The sequence below is a fragment of the Sylvia atricapilla genome, chromosome 12 (genome assembly GCF_009819655.1).
Source record: "Sylvia atricapilla isolate bSylAtr1 chromosome 12, bSylAtr1.pri, whole genome shotgun sequence".
NCBI classification, from domain to species: Eukaryota; Metazoa; Chordata; class Aves; order Passeriformes; family Sylviidae; genus Sylvia; species Sylvia atricapilla.
Window position 1 is genome coordinate 6,575,195 of NC_089151.1, and position 24,694 is coordinate 6,599,888.

Genomic DNA, 24,694 nt, shown 5'->3' on the forward strand with positions numbered 1-24,694 from the left:
GCTTCCGCCCGGCCCCGCGGCACCATGGGAGCTGTAGTTCCCGCCGCATCGCCCGGCGCGGCGGGGACACGGCGGTCACCCAGGGCACGGACACCGCCAGGAGCCCCGGCTGGGCTCGGCAAGGAGCCGCAGGGGTTTAGGCCGCTCTGCTCAGCCCTAGTGAGGCGCATCTGGAGTGCTCTGTCCAGTTCTGAGATCTTCAGTGCGAGGGAGACGAGGAGTTACCGGAGGCCGCAGAGATGATGAGGGGTGCGGAGCGCCTCATGAGGAGGGACTGCGGCAGCTGAGCACGTTTAGTCTGGGGAAGAGAAGACTGAGAGGGGATCTCATTAATGCATATGAATATCTCAAAGTCGTGCCAAGAGGATGATGCAAGGCTCTTTTCAGCACTTGCACTAGGAGCAATGGCCATAAACTTAAATATAAGTTCCACCTCAACATGAGGAAGAACTTATTTACATGGAGGGTGGCAGAGCTCTGGAACAGCTGCCGAGGAAGGTCGTGGATTCTTCCTCTCTGGAGACATTCAAACCACACTTGGACACAGTCCTGTGCCACCTGCTCTGGGTGACTGCCTTGGAAGGGGGATTGGAGTGGATGATCTCCAAAGGTTCCTTCCCATCTGAGCAGTTCTGTGATTCTCAGGGCATTAGGTGCTTCCAGCCCTCTGTTTTCAGAGGAGTGAATACAGTGAGGTCCTGGGAAGCACTGGGAAATGAACTGTTCTTTAAGGTTTTCTCCCTTAGCTGCCAGCACCTCATCTCAGGGCTGAGACTTCCTCATTAGTCAGGGATCCTTGTTGAGGAAGGCCTGGCTGGAGGGAAGTACTGACTGTGCTAACACCCACCTGGGACCTTGCAGGTTCCTCACTTGCTCGGAGGCACAGACACCTTTGCCAAGCCTGGCTCACATGGTGACACAACACAGCCAGCTGCCAAGGCTGAAGCATTCAGTGAGTTGGCAGTAACCTGCAGTAACTCCGTCCTGGCATCTGAAGCCCTCTCCCTGCTGTGACAGATGGAGAGGGAATGGCTGTCACCATTGCTCAGCTGCTTCTGATTCCCAGACCTGCGTGCTGTCATATTCCTATCTGTTTACATAATCAAACCCAACAGCCAGCGGTTGTAACAGCACTTGTTGTCCTTTGGTGGGGTGTTTTAAACAAAAAACAAGGCAAAGGCGGCGCTGGGCAGAGGCTGTGAGCACTTCAGACCGCGCCAGGTGGCAGTGCAACCTCACAGATGCACCGCAGGCTCTGACCCTCTAAGATGAATTTTCATGCACTATTTGGGACACTGACCTGTATCTTCCCTCACTCCCCACTAATGGCATCCATAGCTGGCCAGAAAAAGCCTGAATTTTTTTCTGCCCTGCTGCTCCCATTGCTTTGCAGGTTCCCCTGAGGGATTACACGTAATAAATTATCTCCTCCTGCTAGAAATAAAAACTCATGCATCATCAACAGCCTGTTCTCATGCGAGTATTACTGGCAGTATTAAAAAAAAAAAAAAAAAAAAAAAAAAAAAAAAAAAAGCTGTGATTATACTTTCTTGGTTAAACATATGGGATGAGATGCTTCAGTGACATACTTGCTTCTGGTCCAAGAAGAGGTAACTGAATGGTGAGATGGGCCAGGTCCCAAGCAAATAGATTATTTAGACTCATATCTGAAGTACAGAAAAAGAGTTTTTTAATCCAGCAGTGTTACTGTAGGGAAATGGAGTTGTTAGTTTTCTTCCTGTTGCAGTCTGTCAGTATTCAGCATCCATGAATTGCATTCAGTGGGAATGTGGAAATCATTTGTCTGACATCCTATCCCAGCCATCTGTACAGCATAAAGTCTGCATTATGCCGTGGATGAATACAGCAGCATTACTGCATTTCAGTGATGCAAATGTGTGCAGTGTGCCCTGTCTCCCCCAGGTGAGGCTCACCCTGACCAGCAGAACCAAACCAGCCAAGAAAGGCTCCTGGGCTGCCTGCCCACCCCTCAGCTCAGCCTCAGCTGTTTGCATTCCCTCCCCACATGTCCAGGCTTTCTCTGCCTCCCCCAGGCAACCATGAGTGTGGAGTACACAGCCACAGTGTCTCCATGCTTTGGCTCTGGGCCCCTCTGCAGGCACTGGGACCAGTCTGGAGTGACCCAGCACAAGGCAGACACTGACACACTCAAACAGGGACAAGGATGTAGGGACAGGATCCTTCCCAGTTAGGACTTCATGCAGTACCTGGGAAAGGGCTATGGCCTGGGACACTTAGACCTTGATGGGGAAACAAACAGGGGTCCTGGCAGTGGACAGGGAAGCTGAATCTCCCGAGGACCCTGCTCATCCCTAGAGCTGTGCAGCCACAGATCTTTTCTTCCCCAGCGGACACCCCTTGGATCCAACCTCGTTGGGCTACAGCTGGCAGCTTTCCAGCCCTCATCCACTTTTTACATGTAGGGCAGCCTGCCTGTGGCTACCCCAAAGCCAAAGCACCCCACAGCTTTCCCCCATGTGCACCCTGGGGCCCTGGCCACTCTTCCTTGGGCATCACTAGTGGCGTTGGTGGCCAAGGTGTGTCACTCTGGTCCTCCGTGCCTGCCAGGTCTCTGCAGGCAGGCCCCAGGTGGGCTCAGACCCATTTCCCTGCAGCATGTTGTAAAGAACACAGCAGGTTCTTAACATCTTTATTAGTTTGTTGGTTTATTTCCAACACAGTAACTCCTCTCTACAGCAACAGGTTAGTTAAATCCGGTTTACATATTGCTGTCTCATGAGTGCTGCGGCCTCGGTGCCGCTGTGACAAAACCAGGCTGCACTCAGACAGGAAAATGTGTTAAATTCCGCTGTGACTGGGAAAAAAAGGAAAACCAACAAAAATCAAAAGAACAAACCACCAGGGGAAACCAAACCAACCAATCAACAAAACCAAGGTGAGGAACTGAAGGCGAGCACGGCCACACCACCTCCAGGGAAACCACACGGCACTGCTTGGACAAGAATGCAAGGAGGAGTGAACCCAAAAAGGTCAGGGATTGGGCAAACCCTTATATATATATTATGTATAGGTATTTATATATATATATCATCTGGAAGGACACGCTGAGAAAACAAGAGATCGCAGCGGTATCTACCGTAAAAAGGAGCTACATAGCTTTCAGAGTCACACCAAGAGGGAAGCACACAGCAGAACAAAGTGGGGGACAAAGGGGGACACTGGTGTTTTGGGGTGGCCTTTTACTATGGGAGGGTTTGGGTGGAGCTCGGGTCTCAGGGCCACAAGCCCTCATACACCCGCTGGGAGCCCCAGGACCTCTGCCCTTCACTGGGGAGCAGGGATGGGGTCTGAGGGTAGAATGCTTTTGTGGGGCTGGGTGGGACCTGCTTCCAGCGGGCTGGTTCTGCTCGCCCAGGTGGTGGCACCTGCTGAGTTCCCTGCTCAGGCCCCCATGGACCACCTACAGAGACCTGAGCACCCATCACTAGAGCCAGGGCCATCCTTACCTGTGCCTCAGAGCACACACAGGAGGGGCTGGGCACTGCTGCTCTGGCAGCAGAGGCTGGGTGGCCATCACTGGGGTTATGCAATGACAGGGTCTCCACGCCTAGGGCAAGAGACAAGAGCCACCTGGAGTTGGTGGCCAGATGGGGCCCCACGGCCCAGGGGGAGCCAAGCCCTTGAGAGACGCCCTGCCTCGCTCAGTGCACAGGCAAATGCTGGAGATAGGGATGTGGATTTGGGGAGCCATGGTGGGTCTGGCCAGCCGTGTGGGCAAAGCCAGACCAGGGAGTGCTCCCCACATCCCATGGGTCAGCCCACACTGCCAGCACCTTGTGGTGAGGCACCCTGCGGGGCAGAGGGTACTGAAGGCTCCCGAGCGTGGTGGGGGGAGTGTCTCATCTTATTGCTAATGGCTCCTCGGTGATGACACCCACAGGTTGTGGCAAAACTTGAGGTGGGATTTGCTGTGTGACATCCCCTACAATAGTGGCCTCTGGACCCTGGCAGGCTCAGCCCAAGAGCTGGGAGTGGAACTGACAGTGTGACAGGGGCCAAGCCAGCCAATTCCCCCCTCCCCATTGCATATCTGGTGGTAATTGTCCTTCTTGTAACAAGGGACAAAGGAAGTGCCTCCTCTGGTGAGGGCATGGGCAGAGGCAGGGGGACACTCAGGCCACCCTCCTGCCCTTATAGCTTCTGGCGTAGGGCTGACCTCTCTTCACTTGCCCCAGGGCAGCCCTCAGGGTACATGACCAGGGCAAAGGGACAGTTTGGGATGTGATTTCTCACGAGGCTCAGCCAGCTCTGGGGTAGCAAGTCCTGGGTGTGCTGGGGGATCCCATGCTAGCTCTCCCTAGAGAGTGCCATCAGGGAGAAATGAAAACTGCATCCCTAGGAACAGACCAGTGACCTCTCAGTAAGTGCTGCTCCCTGTTTCCATCTTCCTTTTGGTCAGCCATCAGTTGAGCTTGGGAGACCAACCTACCTCTTGTGTCCTCTCCACGTGCTGTCCCATCCCATCATACCATCCCACCCCACCATCCTGTCCCCATCTCACCACCCTGACCCTGCTACCCCATCCTGGCCCTGTCCCCCTGCCACCCACCCTCCCAAGCCGGGGCCAGGCCGATGCTAGGGAGGGTGAGGACCAGTGCAGAACCAAGTGTGACTGCTGGACAAAGCCCCTCTCCTTCTCCTGTACCAGACAAGGGGATGAGGCCAACGGCAAAGAAGACAAATTGACCCCGAAGAAGCGAGGGCCCTGGTGGAGGATGTCCACGGGGCGGGTGGGTGCTGGCGGGATGCTGACGGATGGGAGATGGCTCTGAAGGAGACGTCGGCGGCGGGCGTGGACCTCAGCACGATACCTCCATGGTGTGGTTGATCTGCCCCATGGCCTCGGTGCTCTCCGAGTGGGTGCAGGCCCGTGGGCGGGTGCCATCCACGGAGCTGGCGCTGGTGAGGGAGGCCGTGCGGGAGCGTGCCAGGCGGGTCATGCTGGCAGATGGCACTGCACGGGCACAGAGACACGGCCGGGGTGCTCAGATCCCTCCGAAAACCTGAGGGACCTGAGCCAACATTGCCACCAGCCCTGCTCCCCGATGCGACTGAGCCTGGGCACAAGCTTGCAGCAAGCGGTGCTGTGACAACATGAGCAGCTCCAGGCTGGTAAGGGACAGCAGGGCAGGGGTGCTCTGGGGCAGGCTGAGCACCAGGCTCACTCCTGGGCATGCAACCTCTGGGCATCAGGCAGTGGGGACCCCTGACTGCCATGCTCCATGAAAGGAGTGAGCTGGGATCAGAGCTCCCCTGGCTCCCCAGGGTGTGCAGGGAAGGTGACACCCTCCCCCAGCCAGGATGTGCCCTGGTGGACACAGCTCCTGGCCTGCAGGAGGAGGGCACGGTGGGCACACTGCCAAGACCGTGCCTGCATGGCGGGGGAATTCTCTGAATGCCATTTCTCAGCCCCCAGCCCTGGCTCAGGGTGCCATGTCAGGCAAAGCGGAGCGAGGCAGTGGGCGTCTGGCTGGGAAGGGCCAGTCCTGCACCCAGGCTGTTCCCAAAGGTGCCCAGGCAGCTCGAGGGCACAGGCCAGGCAGGCACCATGCAGCAGCGGGCACTGAGCGGTACCTGTGCCTCCACTCAGCCTCCGATCCTTCAGGTGGGTGACTGGCAGGGGCAGGAGCAGGGCAGGGAGGGCAGAGAGAGAGTGTCAGCCCTGTCTGCTGCTCTGCTGGGCCAGGAGCCCCTGCCCAGCCCACGTGTGCCTGCACACGGAGCTGTCCCTGTGCACACAGACTGCACACACACAAACACACATGTGCTACAGACCTGTACACACACACAGGTGCACGGGGACTTCTGCAAGCATGCACACACAGGTATAAACACACACACACAGCCATAAACTCTGCACACACACATGCACAGACTTCTGCACGTGGGCTCTTGCTTATCTTTGTTGCACACACACAGCCCCTGCTCGTGCATGCCCACACACACACGTGCACACCTACACAGGGAGCCTGACACACACATATGTACACACAGAGCCCTTGTACACAGATCTGTGTGCACACAGAGCCTGTACACCCCTGCAGACACACGGACAGACAGACCTGCAGCAGGCCAGCACTTGTGCACACCAGCACACACACAGACCCACACCAGCCCCACACCCAGCCCCAGCACTCACTGTAGCCCATGCCTTGCAGGAAGTACTTGAAGGCTTCAGTCAGCTTGCCTGGCTGTAGGGAGAGAGCAGGGTGAGCTGAGCTGAGGCAGCACTGAGATTGAGATCCCCTTGCAGCCCTGAGCAGCTTCTGGCAGCCCCAGTGTGAGACCCCTATGCCCTCATCAACCCATCCCCAGCTAGCCAAGGACAGCACAAGTGCATGTCTCAAGGCCCAATATGCCCAGGTAACTGGGGAAATTGTGAGGGCTCACCTGTGTGACCTGGGGCAGCCCACCAGAGTCAGCCATCTGCAAAGAGAAGGTCCTGCTTAGCTTGGGAGGGTGCCTCTACCACCCACCATCCCTTAGTACCCACTGGCAGGACGCCACTGCTGGGGTCACCCTGCTCTCCCCATACGCCCCCAGCTCCAAGGGCCATGATGGACCTGGAATGGGGAGATGGGTACACCCTGCAGCCCTGGGGCAGAAGGCAGTGGAGCACTTCATAGACAGCTGCCTCTTGCCACCAGCCTACCTTCAGGAATGTGGTGTTGGTGGGATCCAGCTTGGAGTTACACTCCACCTGTGGGCCGGAGAGATGACATTAGCAGCCTAGGAAGCCAGGAGCCAAGCAGAAGTCGTCCACATGTACCACCACAGGCCCACAGCATTCCATCTGGCAAATCCTACCCCAGCCAGGAACAGACAGGGCACTAGGGGAGCCCTGAGCCTGCAGGACCACCATCCCCTGCCGTGGGACAGAGGGGACTTTCTTCCTATCAAGGAGGACAAGGGCAAGGGCGGGGACTGGAACAGGAGGTGAGGGGACTGGGGAGGCATTCTGTGTCACACATGTGTGTACACGCACACAACTGCCAGCAGTTGTGTGGGTGCAGGTGGCCAGGCAGGGAGTGTGCCCGTGTGCCAGGGCACAGAGCGTGCACAGTGCAAGCACATCTGGGCACATGAGGAAGGGAAAGTTTTCCAGATGTGGCAGCCACACGCAGCTGTATGTGCACAGGTGCCCACACAAGCGGAGGGTCTGCACACGAGCACACTCCCACTCGCAGCAGCTGCCACATGTCTGAGCAGGCAGTGAACCCGAGCGTGCCCGTGCACCGCCCACCTGCCACCGCACAGGAACTGCCCCATCACTCACCACCCCCTCCTCAGCAGGCGCGTTGTCTCCCACCACCAGCATCACGGGGCAGCTGGAAGTGAGAGGAGAAAGGGGCCTGGTCAGGGGCTGGTCTGAGTGAATTCCACTGCCCCAGGACCCCTCTGTGACTTGCCAGTGACTCTTACCGCAGCGTCTTGGCATTGGGCACAGTCCCAGGCCGGTTGATGTCCAGGTCCCTGCGGCTGATGGAGGAGAAAGAAGGCCAGTGTGAGCCCATGGGCAGATGCCACCACCCATGCCATAGCACAAGAATCAGGCCCCTGTCAGCCCCGAGAAGCCACACCCAGCCCTGCTGTCCTGGCACCTTGTGCATGGAGGATGCCATAGCCATCTCTGCCACACCCCAAGCAGAGCCTGTGCCACAGGCTGCAGGACCCAGCAGAATGGCAGGGCTCTCAACCCCCTGGATGCATGGGACAGCATCTCTGACCCCTTTCCCAGGTCTGTGCCAGCACCCAGTGCAGGAGGAGATGTGGGAATGGGTACCCATGACGGTGGACTCTGGGACATGGCAAGGCTTTAGCTCACATACCACCACTCCCATATCCCCTGCCAGCAGTGGCAGACAACTTTGCACTGCTGCCTGCATGCAGTGGAGGGTGATGACAGCACCCAGCAGGGGTCTGGGTTCCCACAGTGACCTCAGAGCCACCCACCAGCACTGCAGCCCCTCGCCCTAGCACAGACAGGACACAGCCCAGCAGCAGGGCTGCCTGGAGCACTCACCCATTGTACATGTTGAGGAAGAGCTGGAGGTTGAACTGGTTCACCACACTGCCGATCTGCTGCCGGTAGCTCTGCACCAGCTCCGTGTTGTTCATCAGCTCTTCCTGTGGTGGCAAGGATGGAGATCAGGGCAGGTGCTGGGGAGACACCCTGTTCCCCCAGTCCTGCCCATGCTGTGCCAGCCAGCACAGATGAGGAGGAGGATGCTGGGCACAGTGGTGCTGCAGGCAGCACACCCAGACAGGACATGGGCATGAGTCACCACTCATCAAGGTTATGCCTCAGACCAGGCAGGGCTCGGCTGATCCAAACCCTGCACATGGGACAGGTCCAATGGCACTGTGGCACCTGGCAGGGCACAGCCTGGGTGGCCCAGCTGGGATGCTGGGCTGGGGACTGGTGGCAGGGGCCCAGAGGATGCACAGCCCTTACCTGGCTGAACAGGTGGGACAGGACAATGTCCGGCAGCGTGCTGGTGAGGCCAGAGAGCTGTGGAGGAGCAGAGGGAGTTACTGCACTGCCCTGGCTGCCTCCTGCCCCAGGAAGCCACCAGGACTGGGAGGAGAGGTGGGGGCCCTGCCCACCTTAGCAGCTGCCCAGTCAATCCAGCCTTTGCCGTTGGGGTCGATGTTCATAAGGACCAGCCCTTCGACCAGGTCAGGGAAGATGAGCTGCAGTGAGCAAGAGGGGAGAGGCTCAGAGGGGAGATATGCCCTGGGCAGCCCCCCACCAGAGCCACTGCACAGGCATTGCATGGAGCCGATGTGACCCTGTCCTGGGAGCAATGGGAGACCTGTGGCGAGACTGCCCAGCCACTGTGGCCTTGGCACTGCTGTCCTGGGTCCCCCAGCCCTCCAGGAGCCTTTGCAGCAACAGAGACTGCCTGGAGATATCAGCTCCTGCTCTTCCCCATGCCCTGGACTCACTGCAGGTACAAACAACTCAAGGCCAGCCCATCCCAGCCCCAGGCTCACCGCAAACTTGGCCAGCACGTAGGCTCCTGCCCCAACACCGATCCCGATCACATACTTGAACCTGGAAGTATGGAGAGGTCTATATGAGGGGACAGCAAGCTCCAACACATTCCCTGGGACACCCCCCCACCCACAACAAGAAGACTTGCAGGATGCCAGTTTACAGGGACAACTGCCCCAGCCCCAAATCCTTGTCTTATGTCCATCTCCCTGCCCAGGACCCTCAGCCAGCAGCCATGGAAGAGAGGCTGACTCACCCGAAATGCTGCACCACGCTGGGTAACATGGCAGCCAGCTGGTCCATGGAAGGATACTGGTACCTGTGGCACAGGGAGGCACAGGATGGTGGTTATGGAACCTGCTCAGAGCAGAGTGTCTGGGACAGGGCAGCTGGGCTGCCTGAAATGGGCAGGGAAATGCCACCCACCTGCAAACCACCCTATTGCCCACCCTTTGTCTGCACACGCTTTGGCAGTTTGGAAGGACCCACAGGCAGGGCACAACTGCCAGGCAGCAACAACCCAAGGGGCAGAGAGGTGACACCCCAGCAGGCACAGTGAGCCCCTGCAGCTGGCACCTACCCCTGAGGGAACTGTGAGGCTCCTGCCTGCTGTCCTGGTGCATCCACGTGGCACACCACAAAGTGCTTCGTGATCTCCTGCATGTCCTCGTAGTTGAAGAAGGTGTTGAAACAAAGCTTGTCTGTCAAAGGACAGGTGGGTATCAGAGACCAAACACCCTGACACTGGGGCCTAGTGGGTGAGGGGAGCATGGACAGAAGCTGACCACCCCTCCCACTGCCACCCAGGAGGTGACACACCATCCCATCCCCTCCCCTCCAGGCTCCTTGTCCTCACAGGAGAGACCACAGCTACTGGGTCTGCAGTAGCAAGGGCTGCATCCCTACAGGTGTCAGAGGCATGGGGATGGACACACACAGCCAGGAGAATGAGGAGTTTGTGGTGACCTCACTGACTCAGAAGGACAAAACTGAGGGATGCAGAGCCCAGCCCTGCAAGACCACCCAGTGGGTAGGAGGATTAGCAGCCTGGGGTACTAACCCCGTCCAAAATCCCCAGGAAGAGCTCAAGAAAATGCAGGATTTGAGGAACAGCTGCAAATGTCCCTGCTTGGAAAGAGTTGAAGAAACATCCCTGGTGCTGCTGTGGACAAGACCCCACCCCTGCAGTGGGACACAGACACTGCTGGGGCTTGGCGGGGTCCTATCCCATGGCATCAGTGCTGGGACATCCCTCCCAAAACGTGGGGTGAGGCAGGTTGTAAGGCCCGTTGCAGCCAGCATGACGTGTGCCTGAACAGCCAGAGCTGCTGCAACGGTGACACAGCTCATGTAGTGTGTCAGTGACTCAGCCTCAGCCGCCAGCAGAGCGGGAGATGCTTCTCCCCACTTGCGGGAAATTGGGCATTCTGGCTCAGCTGGAGGGCACAGCTCGAGACAGGGCAGACAGGGCTCTGGGGTGCAGCTCCAGGCTGACAGAAAGTGCAGCATCTCCACATCAGAGCCTCAGCTCGGGGTCCCTCCTTTCCCTGCTATTCCCAGTCTCTTTTGTCCCCCACTATGCTCTGCTGCCAGCTGGGTCCATGCTCTGAATACCAACGGGCTGGCAGCGGCAGTGAGGACCAGCCCAGCATCCCCCACGTCCCATCCCTGCCTGGTGTGGGCAGGCAGGCAGCTAGCACTGGGGTGGCCAAGCCCTCCTGGCTGTGCCTGGCCTGGGCTTTGTGTCCAGCTGAGCATCCAAACTCTCCTGGTGCTTTCAGATGCCTGGGAGGACCCCGTGCAGGCATGGGTGGAGGAAAAGGAGCTGAGCCAGGGGTGCTCTCCTGGCACCCCACAGAGCCTCGGGCTCACCCCTGCCTGCCCTGCAGCCCCAGCCCAGCAGCAGCACTCACGGTTGAGGCCCACATCGTGGTAGGTCAGGATGGCCGGGCGGTTCCCCTTGGGAGAGCCCCGGATGACCACGTGCAGCAGCCCATAGGGGGTCTCAATGTCGTGTTCCTGGGGAAGAGGAGAGATGGGGTGATGCCCACCTGCCCCAAGACATCCTTTCATCCTCTCTTGCCCTGCCATCACACCCTTCACTGGCTGGCTCCCATGGGAAGACATGGGAAAGAGGAGCAGCTGTCCCAGGAAAAAGAAAAGCTCTGGGCATCCCAGAGGGGGTAGAAAGCAGGACAAATCACATGGGATGGGAAGGGAAGGGAAGGGAAGGGAAGGGAAGGGAAGGGAAGGGAAGGGAAGGGAAGGGAAGGGAAGGGAAGGGAAGGGAAGGGAAGGGAAGGGAAGGGAAGGGAAGGGAAGGGAAGGGAAGGGAAGGGAAGGGAAGGGAAGGGAAGGGAAGGGAAGGGAAGGGAAGGGAAGGGAAGGGAAGGGAAGGGAAGGGAAGGGAAGGGAAGGGAAGGGAAGGGAAGGGAAGGGAAGGGAAGGGAAGGGAAGGGGAAGGTTTGACTTTGGATAGGATCACAGGATGTGGGATTGGATGTTTTTATCATGGGATGGGATCACAGGATGGTATCAAGGGATGGATCCAAGAGCACTTGAGAGAGGAGGATAATAGGATGGGACAGGTAGACCACAGGACAGGAAAGGATATCTTCAAGGGCTTGAGACTGAGAAAATTTTTGGCAACAGGGTAGGGGTTCACAGCATGGCCCAGCTGGGTGCAGGTTTGATGTATCTGGGACAAACAGGCAGAGGTCAGACCCTGGACAGCACTCCAGGAAATGCAGCAACCTGATCACAAAATTACAGCTAGAGTAACTTCAAAACCCCTGGTCTGAAATGGCAGTGCCTCTACGCAGAGACAGAAACTACGCCGTGCCTCAGTTTCCCTGTCTAGGAGAGCTCCTTTCCTTCCACATCCTGGCCCTAGCTCCCAGCCAGCACAGGAAACTGAGCCCAGATGCTCCCCAAGGACAAGGACCCAGAGCTTCCCTCCAGATGCCCGTGCCTTCCAGCCAGTGCAGCAGCTGTGACATCAAGGCTGGGATCTGCTGGGTGCAGGAGCATCATGCCCTGAGCAGGGCAGGGCAGGAGATGATGGCAGGGTGCCCAAGCATCATGGGCCTTGCTGCTGGCCCTGGCAGCCCCATGTCTGGGCTGGTGGGAGGGGAGCAGGTACGTGGATGCTCACGCGGGTTACGCGCCACCAAGGACTCTGAAGGACACGGGCCTGGGTGGAAGGAACTGCCTGGGGACAGGGTCTCCTCACTGCAGTGCCTCCCCTCACTGAGACCTGCTGTCCCTGGGGGAACACAGTGGCCAAAAGCAGATCCAGGGCTCTGTGGAGACATCTCTTGGCTCCCAAGGACACCCTGACCCCAGCCCTCATCCACAGCTGTCCCTCCACCCCCTGCAGCTACATCAGGCAGAAGTCCCTGAGCAGTGACATCCATCTGCAACAACGGATTGGGACACTGAGGCAGAGGAAGGGCCTGGCCCAAGGTCACAGAGCAGGAGGCATCCATGTGGTCTGGTCCTGGACACAGAGCTGTCTCCTTGCCATCATCATCCTCGTGGTCCTCATCACAGCCCCAACAGCTCAGCATTCAATCCTACCCCAAAATCCAAGGAGCAGATCCATCCTCAGCACTGCTCCTTCCTGCCCCTCACCAAGCCAGGCACATCCTGCCCGTGGTGCAGCCTCTGCAGCACCGCTGGCTACCACAGCCCTGCCCTTTGCCGCAGGGATGCTCGCTGGGGGAAGAGGCTTGGGATGCAGGAGATGCAGGGCATGCAGGCAGCAAGGAGAGAGGGGCAAAGAGAACCCACAGCCCCAGCAAGGGGCGCCATGGGGGTCTCAGCACCCACAGGTGTCTGACAGAGCCCATCCACGTCCCGGCTACCTGCTCACCGCTGCAGTGCTCCCACCTCACTGACCCCCTCTGCACCAGCCTGTTGCCATCGGGTGTTGCCACCACCGCAGAGGCCAGAAAACAACTGAGGGGTTGATTCAAAACAGCCAGAGACCCTCTCCCTCTGCAGCTCGGGGGGTGGGCAAGGGGCAGTCTGCCCCTGTCAGCACACAGCCCCAGCACGGGCCACGGCTGCTCGGCCTCAGCCTCGGCACAGCATCTCTGCCGGGCTCGGGGAGGACACGCTCAAGGACAATGCGTCCCCAAAACCTGCAGCACATCAGGGATGCGGCAGCAGGGCTGGGAGAAGGAAGGGCTCCCCAGCAGGGTCCTCCGTGCCCCAATGCCTGCCTGCCCCACGCCGAGCCCTGCTGGGTGCAAAGGCCCAGCCTGGGCAAGCGGGAGAGACGCTGGGGCAAAACACCTGGGGATGGAGGGATGGAGGGCAGCGAGCACGGAACGGCGGTACCTACCCCATCCCAGCACTCCGGCATGGTGAGGAACTGGGCGGACGAGGATGCTCAGGCAGCGTGGGCCAAGCTGGAGGTCCCGGCGTGGGGCACAGTGATGCAGCGGCCGGGGCGAAGCGGAGCTCTGCGCTGGCTCAGCCCCTCGCCCCGATTTATAGCGGAGCCCCAGCCCTGCGCTAAGCCCTCCCTCGCCCTTCCCCCTCGGCAGGTCTGGCCTCCATTGCAGGCGAGCGCCGCGATGGAGCCAGCACTCAGCCATTGGCTGCCGCGGGAATTATTCATGCTCCAATTGGCCCCAAATACCCTTGTTTATGAAGGAAAAACGCCTGGCACCGTGCGGTACCTTCTCCATCTTCCCTCTCTCGGCAGACGGAGGCAGGCGGGCTGTCGGGACTCGCATCCCGTAGAGCAGCCCCGGCACGGTCAGGGCAGCGCTCCCTGTGCCCACTGCACACACCCGGCTCCAGCCCCACACCGACCCCCGGAGCCGAGCCGAGCCCGGGCCAAGGGCCTGCAGCCGTGCCCGGGCAGCGGGCAGCGCACACAGCCACAGAGGGACACAGCCCAAAAACCGGGAGAGGGACACGGCAGGCGTGCTGTGCCACGGGCACGTGAGCACGCGTGTACATGCACAGGAACACGTACCCACACAGACACACAGGGGCCAGGCAAAACCCTGTCCGGCACTGGGAAAACTGGAGAAATTGATACCATGCCCACGTCAAAGCATAGGCACCCCAGAGAATGATTGTGGCATCTCCCCCAGGCCAGGAGGCCAGGCCCTGTGTGTGTCAGTGCGTGTTCCTGTACATGTGTGTCGTGGTCATGTACCAGGAGCACACCTGCTGCATCCTCCTGCCCTGTGCTCAGCATGGATGGCACGGCCAGCACTGATGCTGGTGTGTGCACAGCGAGCTGCACACCTGCAGAAACTTGTACACCTGTGCACAGAGGGGCACACAGGTGTGCAGAGAGGGGCACACTCCAATGCACATGTAAACACTGCCCAGACACGTGTGTCACCGCACCCAGCAGCACACTCGTCCCGCCTGCTGTGGAATGATGGCATGCAGGGCATGTGCAGGCTTAGCCCTGACCTGGGCATTGCCAAGGCAGGCAAATAAAGCAGGAGGAGGGGCAATCCAGCAGCTCCAAGGGGTTGGATCGTGTCCCTGGACTGACACGTGCTGTGTGCATACACACATGTGTGAGTATTCTCCTATGTGCAGGCAGATTATTTCTTCCCTGATTCCAATGAGGCCTCTTACCACCACAGCCCCAAACCTCCCAGCAGTCTGTGGCTGCCCTCCCCCTGCACCCTGCCTGCCCTGCCCTGCCCAGCTTGGCATGACGGGCACAAAGCTGGGCAATTGTGGATGGAGAAGTCCCACAGTCCCTTCAATGCCTTCAGGAACCTACTAAAAACAATGTCCTACAAATAATCCAGGGCTGCACAGCCAGATGGTCCGGAGTGGGAGAGAGGACAGACAGTCACACTGCCTCCACCAGAGAGGCTTCACTGTGCTCTGCTTTGTCCTGTGGGGAGCTCCGACCCAGGCCTGGGAAGAGGCATCTCTGTGAATGAAGGACCGTGTGTGGTGGGGAAGCCCAGCTCCTAGATGACTCCTGGCACTCCAGGTGCCATTTTTGCTTTCCCCAGCCCTGCTGCCTGTGAAGCCAAAGACCATGACAGCCACAGCCCCCAGGAGAAAAACAAAGAGATGCAGAGGGACAAAAAAAAAGACAGAAAGTGGTTGATAGAAAACAGAAGGGGTGGCAGAGCCAAGGTGAATGCAAAAGGGCTTCAGGGAGATGGGAGGGCTGAGCAAGGCTGACTTTGCTTGAATAGCATCAAATGGGATCACCACTGCCTTGGCTGCTATCCCACTTGCCTGGCGGGTGGCCCAGACCTCCTGCAAAATCCAGGGCACCCAAATCCCAGGGCACCTGCCCCTAGCTCTCCTGCACCTTGGCTTATGTCCTAAGGGCTTTACTTTGGCTGGTGGCAGAACTGGGGGCTCCCCAGTCCCTGCCACTGCCCCAGCCAGGCCTGAGCATCCCATCAATGACTGGCTCTAGGGAGGAGCAGACAGACAGTGAAGAGTTAAGTTGGGGGCTGGATTGGATTATCCCAAGGAAGTGAGCCTAAAAAGTGGGGTAAGACCTCCCCAAGGAATGGCAGGCAGCCCCCAGCCTTTGCAGTGCACCAGCTTGCAAATGTCAGAGTGGAGAAAAGGAGGGGGTTGCCCTGGCATAGCTCAGGAAACTCAGCCCATCCCTATCCTGAGGCTCTTGGAGGGGAACCAAGAGGACACAGGGTCTAGCTGGCTTGGGAAAAGCTCCCTTGATCATTGCCCAGTTCCTTTTTTTAGGTCCTGAGGGCATGGAGGTGTATCCCTGTGGCATTTGCTGCTCCACTTAGGCACCACCAGGGACACAGTTCAGTGCCACTGCGGCCAACCCCTGAAATACGCACCAATTGTCCTGGGAGGGTCATTGCTCTTTAATATTCCCTGTGTGCCAACCAAGCCCTGCCCCAGCACAGCTGAGCAAGAGCCACACTGGTGCCTCTGGTGCTACTGAGAGCTCTGGGCAGCCTGGCACTGCCACCTCCCTCCTCTCCTCGCCTTCCTCTCCCTCCTCTCTCTCACTCTGGTGACATCAGGAGGTTTGGTTTCCCCTCCAGTGGCCAACAGAAGCCCTGAGCTTGCAGAGAAAGGAGCAGCCCAACCCTGCACACTCTGCTGCTCTCTCTGCTGGGGAGGGCACCATTTTAATTATTTTGTGGCTTTTGAGAGGGCCATCAGATATGTCTCACTCTGTGAACCACAGCAGCCACCACCGCACCCTGCCAAAGGCCTTGATCCCTTACCAGCTGCACCCTCCCACCCACATGGGTGACAGACACTGAGTGGACCAGCCCCAAAATTCTGGGCACTGCTAAAACAGGGACCTGTGCTCCCCTGCCCTCATCCCAGGATGAATGAAATCCACATTTTTTTTGTCTTTACAGGTGCTGTAGTTTCAGTGCCACACCTGCAAGGGCTCAGCCATCACCACCCAAGCCCGCTCTCCCCATGGTCCCACTGCTGGCAAAGTGGCAGCACAGAACCTGAAGTCAATCACTGGTGTCCCCTGGCAGGGGAACACTTTGGGAGAGGGACAGGCAGCAAGCTGGCAGCCCCACTTCCCTCTCTCCCCACTACCCTGGTCCCCACAGAGGGAGCCTGGCGCAGGATGAGCCTGGGCAGAGGTGTGAGGGATGCAGACCATCATGGGAGCCAGGCATGAGCTGAGCTCCCATGAGTCCCAGAGCTGCATCATGGGGCTTGTCTGGAGAGCAGAAATGGAGCTACAAGATGGGCAGGTGCCAGCCAAGGGAGCAGAGGGGCCCTGCTCTCCAAGAGAGGTGGGTGGTATAGGGGGCAATGCCCCAGCCCTCCAGAAGAGAAAGAGGCTTTCAAACATCTTTATGTAAGCAGGGAGCTGGAATTGCCTGGGAAACCATTGCCATGGCGATGGTAAAGGGGCTGGAAAAGCAGCTCAGCCTTCCTGAGAAGAAATTGCCTGTTTTAAAGGTTTTGTCCCCAGCCCATGGCCAAGTGCCCACCAGCCACATCCAAGCGCCAGCACAGAGATGCCTGACAGCATCCCTCTGTCCCCTTCTGACAAGACCCTGATGGATGTGCAACCCCAACAGACACTGACCAGGCACTGCATCCCCGCGAAAAAAGGGACAGCAACACCCCTGAGCCCACTCAGTCCCCACAGCCTTCCCCAGGCACAGGCTGCTGTTCCATGTGAAACCCAGGGGTGGGCAGCACCTCCCGTGGCTGGTCCTACCTTCCAGTCTGTGTCCACGGTGGAGAGGAACACATCCGAGTTATCCTGGGATGAGAAGGAGCCATTAGGGACAGAGACACCCTTTACTTTTGCAGCGCCCTCCCACCCAGCTCACAAAGCCCCCTGACACCACAGGCACTCACTGCCCAGGGCTGCAGGGGACACAGGGGACACAGAGCCCACATGTGCACATGCACACACCTCCACAGCAGCTGCACGCAGGTGCACGTGTTGCCTGCAAGTGTGCACACACAGAGATGTGTGTTAGCATGACGTGTAACCTCTGCACACACATCTCTCATCCCACCAAACCTGAACTTGTGCTCAGCCATGTGGGTTCATCACCACCAGCACACACACAACAAATGTGCCCCCAAAACCAGCACACACACAAAGTACCACACATATGCCCAGTGCCAGCACACAACCCCTCCCAAGCTCCCAGGTCCTGGTGCCCCACATGCAGGAGCCAGAGCCAGGATGGTCACCAAACTCACCAGCTCGGCGTCCTGTCCCCGCAGCAGCGGCTTCTCCTCGGTGAAGCGCAGCTCATGCAGCCCTGCCATGGTCATCTCCTGCAGCAGCAGCCCTGCCCAGGGCAAGGGAGATGTCAGGGCACGTCCTGCCTCAGTTCTCTATCCCCTAGCCCTCCAGAGCATCACAGGTCTCCCTCCCATAGGGATGGGACCCAAATCAGCTTCATTCCACCCTTCTACTATAGGGACTTGGTGCTTCAACTTGTCCAGGGGCTGCAGTGAGCCCCTCTGCTGAGATCTGGCAGCAGGCAGAGAGCAGGCAGTGCCTAGGTGAGCTCAGCTCCTACCCAGGTCCAGTTCTCCCAGTTAAGGGAGGTCTATCTCCAGGGCATGGTCTTGGGCAAACTGAGGGACCAACCTCCTCTGTCCATGCTGGTTACCTCAGTAAGCACCCAATTCAGAACAAGAACATACAAATTCACATCCCAGCTTTCAGCATCAGCCAAAGATAGAAAATCCAAATTTTTGCCAGTTTTAGGCTGCAGATAGGTATGGATGGGACAGAGGGAGATCTCCCTGCAAAGGCAGAATGAGGGGTAATGTTTCTCAGCCGTGCTGGGAGGCAGAGGGATGTTCCAAGGAGAAAGAGAGCAGAGAGATAGACTTAATTTTGTATAGCAATGATGGGAGAAATCCAAATGTGAAGCCTTTGCTCCCAAAGTCTTCTCTTTGCCTATGAATCAGGTGCTGGCCAGTTGGTATCTCAGCCCCAGGACCTGGAGGGACAGACTTCTCCATGGAGCCACCACTAGCAGCGGTGTGAGACTGGGCGCTGCTGACCTCAGCCAACACTGGCATCTCCAAAAACACCCCCAGGCACAAGCCCAGCTCAGAGAGCGAAAGAGAGCAAGGAGATCAGCAGCTGGCTGCACACAGAAGGTGAAAGACATGGGGATACAAGGAATAGTCCAAGCTCCCCTGTGTTTAAATGGGATGGGTAACTGGCAAGTCCCAGTGCCAGGGGATTATCAAAGCAGGATCCAAATCTCAGGCATTGCCTTTGCAGCCTCTGTTTTCACCCCTTCCACAGGACCAAGACTTTGTACAAGTTGTTGCTTCTCCAAATGGGCCAGCACTGATCCCACATCCCCTCCGCTGTCTCCCCCTTGTGCAATCTCTCTGGACATAACAGAGATGGTTTGGGCTGTACAAGCACCGCAGCAGACACAGACCTGCTCCATCCACACAGCTCAGCCGAGCCTGCTTCACACTTAGTCCACCTCCAAACCTAGATCAGTCCAGGCTGATGATGTGGAAAGGCCAAGAAATGCCACCAATACTGTAAGGCCACCAGGAATACAGGAACTAGTCATAAACTCCCCTGCAAAGTCGGGTTTTGTTCCTCCAACCGGGTTTTCCATTCAAAACTCAAGCAGGCTGTGCCACCTGCCTGCTTTCTGCAGACACAGCACTTTGCCTTGCTCCTTGGGAGCCATCCAACAATCCAGAACTGTTTGGAGGGAGAAACACCACTGCGAAGCCCCTCGAGATTCCCAGGGCACCCAGCACCAGGAGTCTCTGTGTCACCTCCTGCCCAGAGGGTCCCACCAGGCCGGGGGATGTTGAGAGGTGCCACCAGCCCCATGGAGAGGCACAAGAGAGGGGCACACTGCTCCAGGCTGGGCTGCTGCTGCTGGGAAGATGGCTCTGTGCACAAGGACAACCCTGGCCTGCAGCCCACCAGCACAGCTGAGCCAACACAGCCTGCAGAGCCACCAACCGAGCAACCCCACAACCCCAGGGGGAAAAACCAGGAGAAAAATCGGCCTCACCGATAGCCGGGTCTGGGAGAGAGCAGGAGCGTCCCACGCTGAGCACACCAACCCACCGTGTGGCCACGGCCCCAGGGTGGCTGGGAACAGCACTTAGTGTATGGTGAATGCCTTTAATAATTACAGCCTGCAGCTAAAATGGGAGGGAGGGTGGCTGAGCCATGAGGAAAGGCCCCGTGACCTTGTTCGCGTGGTGGGGGGAAAGCTGGCTGAGGGGGGATCTGGCAGAGCCCTGCCCCAACCAGCAGCCCCAGCATGGGAATGGGCACTCTCCTAAAGTGGTGCTGACTGTGGGAACAGAGGAGGGATCAGGAAGCCAGGGATCAGTAAGCAGGGTCACAGCCATGTTGCCACCTTCGTCGGGTGGAACCGGGTGGAACAGGAACCTTCATCCCTGTTCCTGGCAGCGTGGCTGTGGGGCTGTGGGCAGTCTCACCCAGCCCCACTGGGCCACTGTCGCTGTGGAGGACTTGCTGTCAGTGAGGAAGCCACAGCTCCAGGGCTCCTAGCCAAAACAGCTTGGCTCCCATCTTATGCCAGGTTAATGTGCCCAGCAACAAGCTCTTTTCCTTGCAGCTCACCCCAATGCTCCTCAACAAGCACCCATTCCCAGGATATCACCCCAAACACACCCATCTCTGCTCCCACTCTGCCTTCCCAGTGTGGTGCAGCAGTTTCCAAGGCACAGCCAGGACATTTCTCTTCCCTAATTCCCAACCAGTTCCAAACCCAGCGGGACATAAGTGTTCTGTCTGGGACTAGTGCTCTGTCCCACCAGGGCCCTGGCACTGTGTATATAGATGGGGACAGGAACAGCCACATTGGCTTACCCTCCCCAGGGATCTGCAGCCCACTGCTGGCTAACTGCAGGAGAATCAGCTTGTAGCATTATTATTATTATTATTATTATTATTATTATTATTATTATTATCATGACCACGGCAAGGCTGTAAGCTCCATTTCACTGTTGGGAACATGTTTGGTCACAGGGCAGGGATCCCTCAGATGTTGCCTCAGTCTCACAGGAGTCCCCACACTGACTACCTGTGTCCTGCCCTGGCACGGATGTGGTGCCCACAGGATGTTGGCACGGATACCTCGGGTTGACTGAGCAGCGTGCAACAAACAGGCAGACAAATCAGGAGAAGTGAGGGCTGGCCCCTGCCAGCAGTGAAGCCAAGGCAGCCTTCAGTGAGGTGGGAGAGGGAGGAAGGGAACTTGCAGCTCAGTCTGAGCCACGGCTGTGTGCCCACAGCATTGCCCCCGAGCAGGACCGATGGGGGAGCACGGTGGGGTGAAGGAAAAGCCCAGTGTGACACAGTCTGGGCCACATCCTGCTCCACCGGTGCAGGAGGAACACCCAGAGCTATCTCTGACCCCGTGAGGGACACAGGTCTGCACCCAGCAGCCCCCACAAACCAACTGAGGGGTGCAGGACCGGGCAGCCACACGGCGAGAGCACACGGTGCCACTGATGCGTGGTCTGGGGGTGGCGGTGGCGGCAGGGGCTTTGTGGGGGCTCAGGCTGTCTCGCAGTGGCTGTTGCTAAGAGCAGCCTCCTTCCCAGCCAGCGCATTCGTCGGGGCAGCGCGGAGACTCCCAGGGGAGGCTGGCTGAGGAGCGGGGAGGCACCGCAGGGATGCTCCAGCCACCCGCGGGCTGTCTGCCGAGCGGCCCCTTTGCCGGGAGGCTGCCGGCTCCGTTGCCCCTTCCCCAGCAGCCCCGGGCTGGGCTTCCCCCGCCGCAGCAAGGCGTCACCTCCCGGAGCCCGGCAAGGAGCCGAGGCCGGCAGCCCGCACCTGCGGGAGCCACGGCAGGCGGCGGAGGGCCGGGGGCAGCTCCATCCCCAGGCAGGGGCCGAAGGCTCTCGCCACCGCCGGCCCCGTCACCCCATCGCCCCTCCTCCTGACACCCCCCGCTGCCGGCCGGGCCGTACCTGTCAGGAGCTCGATCTTGTGCCGGAGCACCTTCATGCCGGGGCGGCGGGTCCCGGCGGGCGGGGCGGGCTGCGAGGGGCGGCGGCGGCCCCGGCGCGGGGGGCGAGCGGAGCCGGAGCCGGTGTCGGTGCCGGTGTCGGTGTCGGTGCCGGTGTCGGTGCCGGTGCCGGTGCCGGTGTCGGTGCCGGTGCCGGTGCGAGGTGCGCGGGGCGGCGCAGGGGCTGGGCTGGGCACGGCCCCGCCGGCCGGATCCTCCTCCCCTCGCCGGGGCCGGAGGGGAGGGACGGGGCCGGGATCGGGAACGGGGGCACCAGGAGAACAACGGTGCCGAGGGAGGCGGGAGCGAGCGGGAGATGGAGACTGCGGGAGTTACGCGGAGCGCTGGGGGCTGCGCGGGGGATGGAGGCTGCCGAGGGCACACATCACCCTGTAGGGAAACCTTTAGGTCCCACTGTGGGACTGTGATGGCCAGTAGGTCCAACAGGTCCCTGTGGTCGTGGAGTCCCAGCAGCAGGGGACAGTGGGAACCTTGGGGTTGGACCGTGCACAAGGAGCAGGGGAGGGTGATAATCAAAGTGCTTGGGGAGGATCTGGGACAAGAGGCGACCTGTGAACAACAATGATACCTGAACACAGCCAAGGTGGCCAAGGGGTGTAGGGAGTCCTGGAGAGTTGGGCCCTGAGGGACAAAGGGCTTGGGACTATCTAGGAACAAAAACCATGGATGACAAGGGACATGAGGATCCTCTGGGGTATGGGAATGCAGGTCCCCCTGAGCACAGGATGGTCCAAATCAAAGTTGCCAGGTGGTTCCAGGATAAGAAGGAGCAGTGCAATGAGGGTCCCCACAGCAGGGCCATAATGATCTGGGTCTGCCAGGGAGTGCAGATGTGACAGTCAAGAAGGATCACCCAAGAGTGGAGGCTGTGACTGGGGTCATGATGACCCCACACACACACTGATGCTGGAGGTGTAGGGTGGCAGCTGTTTGGGGCAGAACAGGAGGTTGTGAACCACTTGAATTCTCCTGAATTGGGACAATTGGGACATTGAGGACAGAGGGCCCTGGCCTGCCCCAGAGGAAGGGTTGAATCCTGCTTGTCTTCAAGCTGGACAAGTCCATCCTGCCACTGTTCCTTCCTCTGTATTTGTTTGGTGTCACTTAAACTGATTTTTTTCCCCACGTCTAGGGATGTAACAGCCTCCACTCCCATGCTGCCTGAGGCAGCTGCACAGGACATGCCATCCCAAACTGGCCTTTATCAAAACATCCCCATGGGGAATTCCTGAGGACCCCATCACCTCCTATTAATGGGCTTGGTTCTTCAGCACCTGGGTTGAATCAGGAATCTCAGAGCTCAGTCTTACCACCCCTCAGCCAGCCAACAGACCCCTCTGCTTCAGGGCACCTTTGCCTCCTGGGCAATGGGGTGCCTTGAGAGCCACCACAGGCAGCTCATCCTACAAACAGCTGCTGAGGGACTGGAGAAATATCTGCTCATACCGACAGTCATCCCCGGTACATCCATTTTAACAGCTTGTCCCAGGCTTTTTGGATGGCAACCAAATTTCAGCTGATTTCAACCTCTCCCGCTGAGTCACCACGAGTTCTGCATCCAGGCTGCATTTGCCTTTTCACCTCAAAGAGAGGAAAAGCCCATGATGTCAGGGGACTCTTAAATCCCTTAACTAGGAGCCAGCCCCTCACCTAGCACTTCAATGGGATCAGATCTTCCCTGCCTTCAGCGCTGCTTTTCCCCCTCTTCTGTGGGTCCAGCAGCCAAGGGGTTTTCTCTGAACTGGTCAGAGATGAGATAGCGTTGGTTCTGATCTTCCTGACATTGCACACATTTAAACCCTCTCCTCCTCCTTCAGTTGCCAGGGAATAAATTATTTTTCCTGCTTGGGATTTATATCCTCCTCAGCAGTCACACCTTCAAGTAGAGAGGCAGAGTGGGCCAGAACTGCTGAACCCGTGGATGCCATTGATGGCAAGAGGGAGATGGCAGGACTAAGGACCCTGGGACCTTTCATTTTTCCTGTCTCTGGAAGAAACCTGGAAAGATTTAATGAAAAAGGCAGGGACCATAAAATTCCCCTCCAAAGTTCCTGCTGCCACGGTGCCATCTCGACCCAGCAGAAGTCAGCTGGGACCCCTAACCCTTTTGCAGATAGCTCTGCACTCCTTGGTCACACTTCCCACCGTGGCCCCCAGTGCTGGCAGCGCCACAAGGACCCATCCTGTGGTGGGCAGCCGGTGGTGGACAGAGCACACGGCTGCCATCAGGAGAGAGGGATGTAAAGGTGACCAGCATGGGAAGCAGAGGGCTGAATCCAAGGCCCGAGGCAGGGCAGGGTTTGACACACGTCTGGCAGTTCCAGGCTGCATCCTGTGCTGCACACAGGGCTGAGCTGGGGGCAGGAGGGGAAGCAGCCTGGGGCAGATGTGCTGGCTGCCCAGGCTGGCTGTGCAGGGGAGCAGCACGATCGATGTGCCTGTATCGAAGGGCTTCATGGGGATCAGGAACCACCTCGAGGCACAGGCAGGCCAGTGATGATGTGCAGAGGAGTCACAGCTAAATTTAGCCTCATTTGTGCGTGAGTGTAAGGTTTTTATTCTTGCCCTTAAATAAAAACGTTGTTTGGAGCCAGTGACTGCTGGTTCCGCTTTGCTCAGCCCTGGGCCTTGGATGAGTTGTTTCAGTCAAGGTATTCAAAAGAGGAGGAAACGAGAATTAGAAGTTGGTGAGACATATCCCAAAGACCTGTTTTTAAAAATGCTCAGCAGCCATTTCCCAGAATCCAGCGGTGCACACAAAACAGTGAGAGTGTGACTTTGGTGGGTGTGGGGATGTGCTGGTGCTGAGGGAGAGATGTCTTCCAGGTAAAGCTGCTCCATGGCCATAGGATCATATGCTGGAGCCTTGACCATAGTGAGGGTGTCTTGGGCTTGAGACAGCAGCACTGGAGTACCAGCTGTTGGAGATGGGCCTCATCCTGCATCCCACCTTGGCCGGACATCCCACCCCTAGGGCAGACACAATCTGCCCCAGCCTTACATCCACAGGGCAGCAAAAGGCCCACACCTTTCTAGCTCCAAAATAATCAGATCCAGAATGGCAGCAGGGCAATTAGATCTTGAGTGCCTCAAAAAGGGACACCTCAAACTCTGCCCAGAGTTCCCAGATTGGTGCTAGGATGGTTTGGTGCCCCCAGAACTG

General features: G+C 58.3%; 1 protein-coding gene across 4 annotated transcripts; it reads right to left on the reverse strand.

Moving 5' to 3' along the window:
* Positions 1-2,654: 2,654 nt before the first annotated feature.
* Positions 2,655-21,668, reverse strand: NDRG4 (NDRG family member 4). Of its 4 annotated transcripts, XM_066327555.1 has the most exons (17): positions 21,473-21,668; positions 17,726-17,817; positions 17,229-17,273; positions 10,954-11,059; positions 9,621-9,741; positions 9,297-9,359; positions 9,040-9,100; positions 8,650-8,736; positions 8,498-8,554; positions 8,066-8,169; positions 7,465-7,521; positions 7,319-7,370; positions 6,695-6,742; positions 6,433-6,468; positions 6,182-6,233; positions 5,617-5,655; positions 2,655-4,996 (listed from the first exon to the last, which is right to left on the reverse strand). In XM_066327555.1, the coding sequence occupies exons 1-17, from the start codon at positions 21,507-21,509 to the stop codon at positions 4,842-4,844; spliced, it is 1,212 nt and encodes a 403-aa protein (XP_066183652.1). In that variant the 5' UTR covers positions 21,510-21,668; the 3' UTR covers positions 2,655-4,841. The 4 variants fall into 4 exon arrangements, with proteins under 4 accessions (XP_066183652.1, XP_066183653.1, XP_066183654.1 ...); XM_066327556.1 differs by lacking the exon at positions 5,617-5,655 and having other exon boundaries at positions 21,473-21,667; XM_066327557.1 differs by lacking the exons at positions 17,229-17,273; positions 17,726-17,817; positions 21,473-21,668 and adding an exon at positions 13,389-13,509.
* Positions 21,669-24,694: the final 3,026 nt, after the last annotated feature.

Coding starts and splice junctions, on each gene's coding strand:
- NDRG4 (XM_066327555.1), bottom strand. CDS start 21,509: ATGAAGGTGCTCCGGCACAAGATCGAGCTCCTGACAG. Junction 9,360..9,620: donor GCCTCACAGTTCCCTCAGGG/GTAGGTGCCAGC, acceptor CCTGTGCCACAG/GTACCAGTATCCTTCCATGG. Junction 8,555..8,649: donor TTGACTGGGCAGCTGCTAAG/GTGGGCAGGGCC, acceptor GCTCCTCCACAG/CTCTCTGGCCTCACCAGCAC.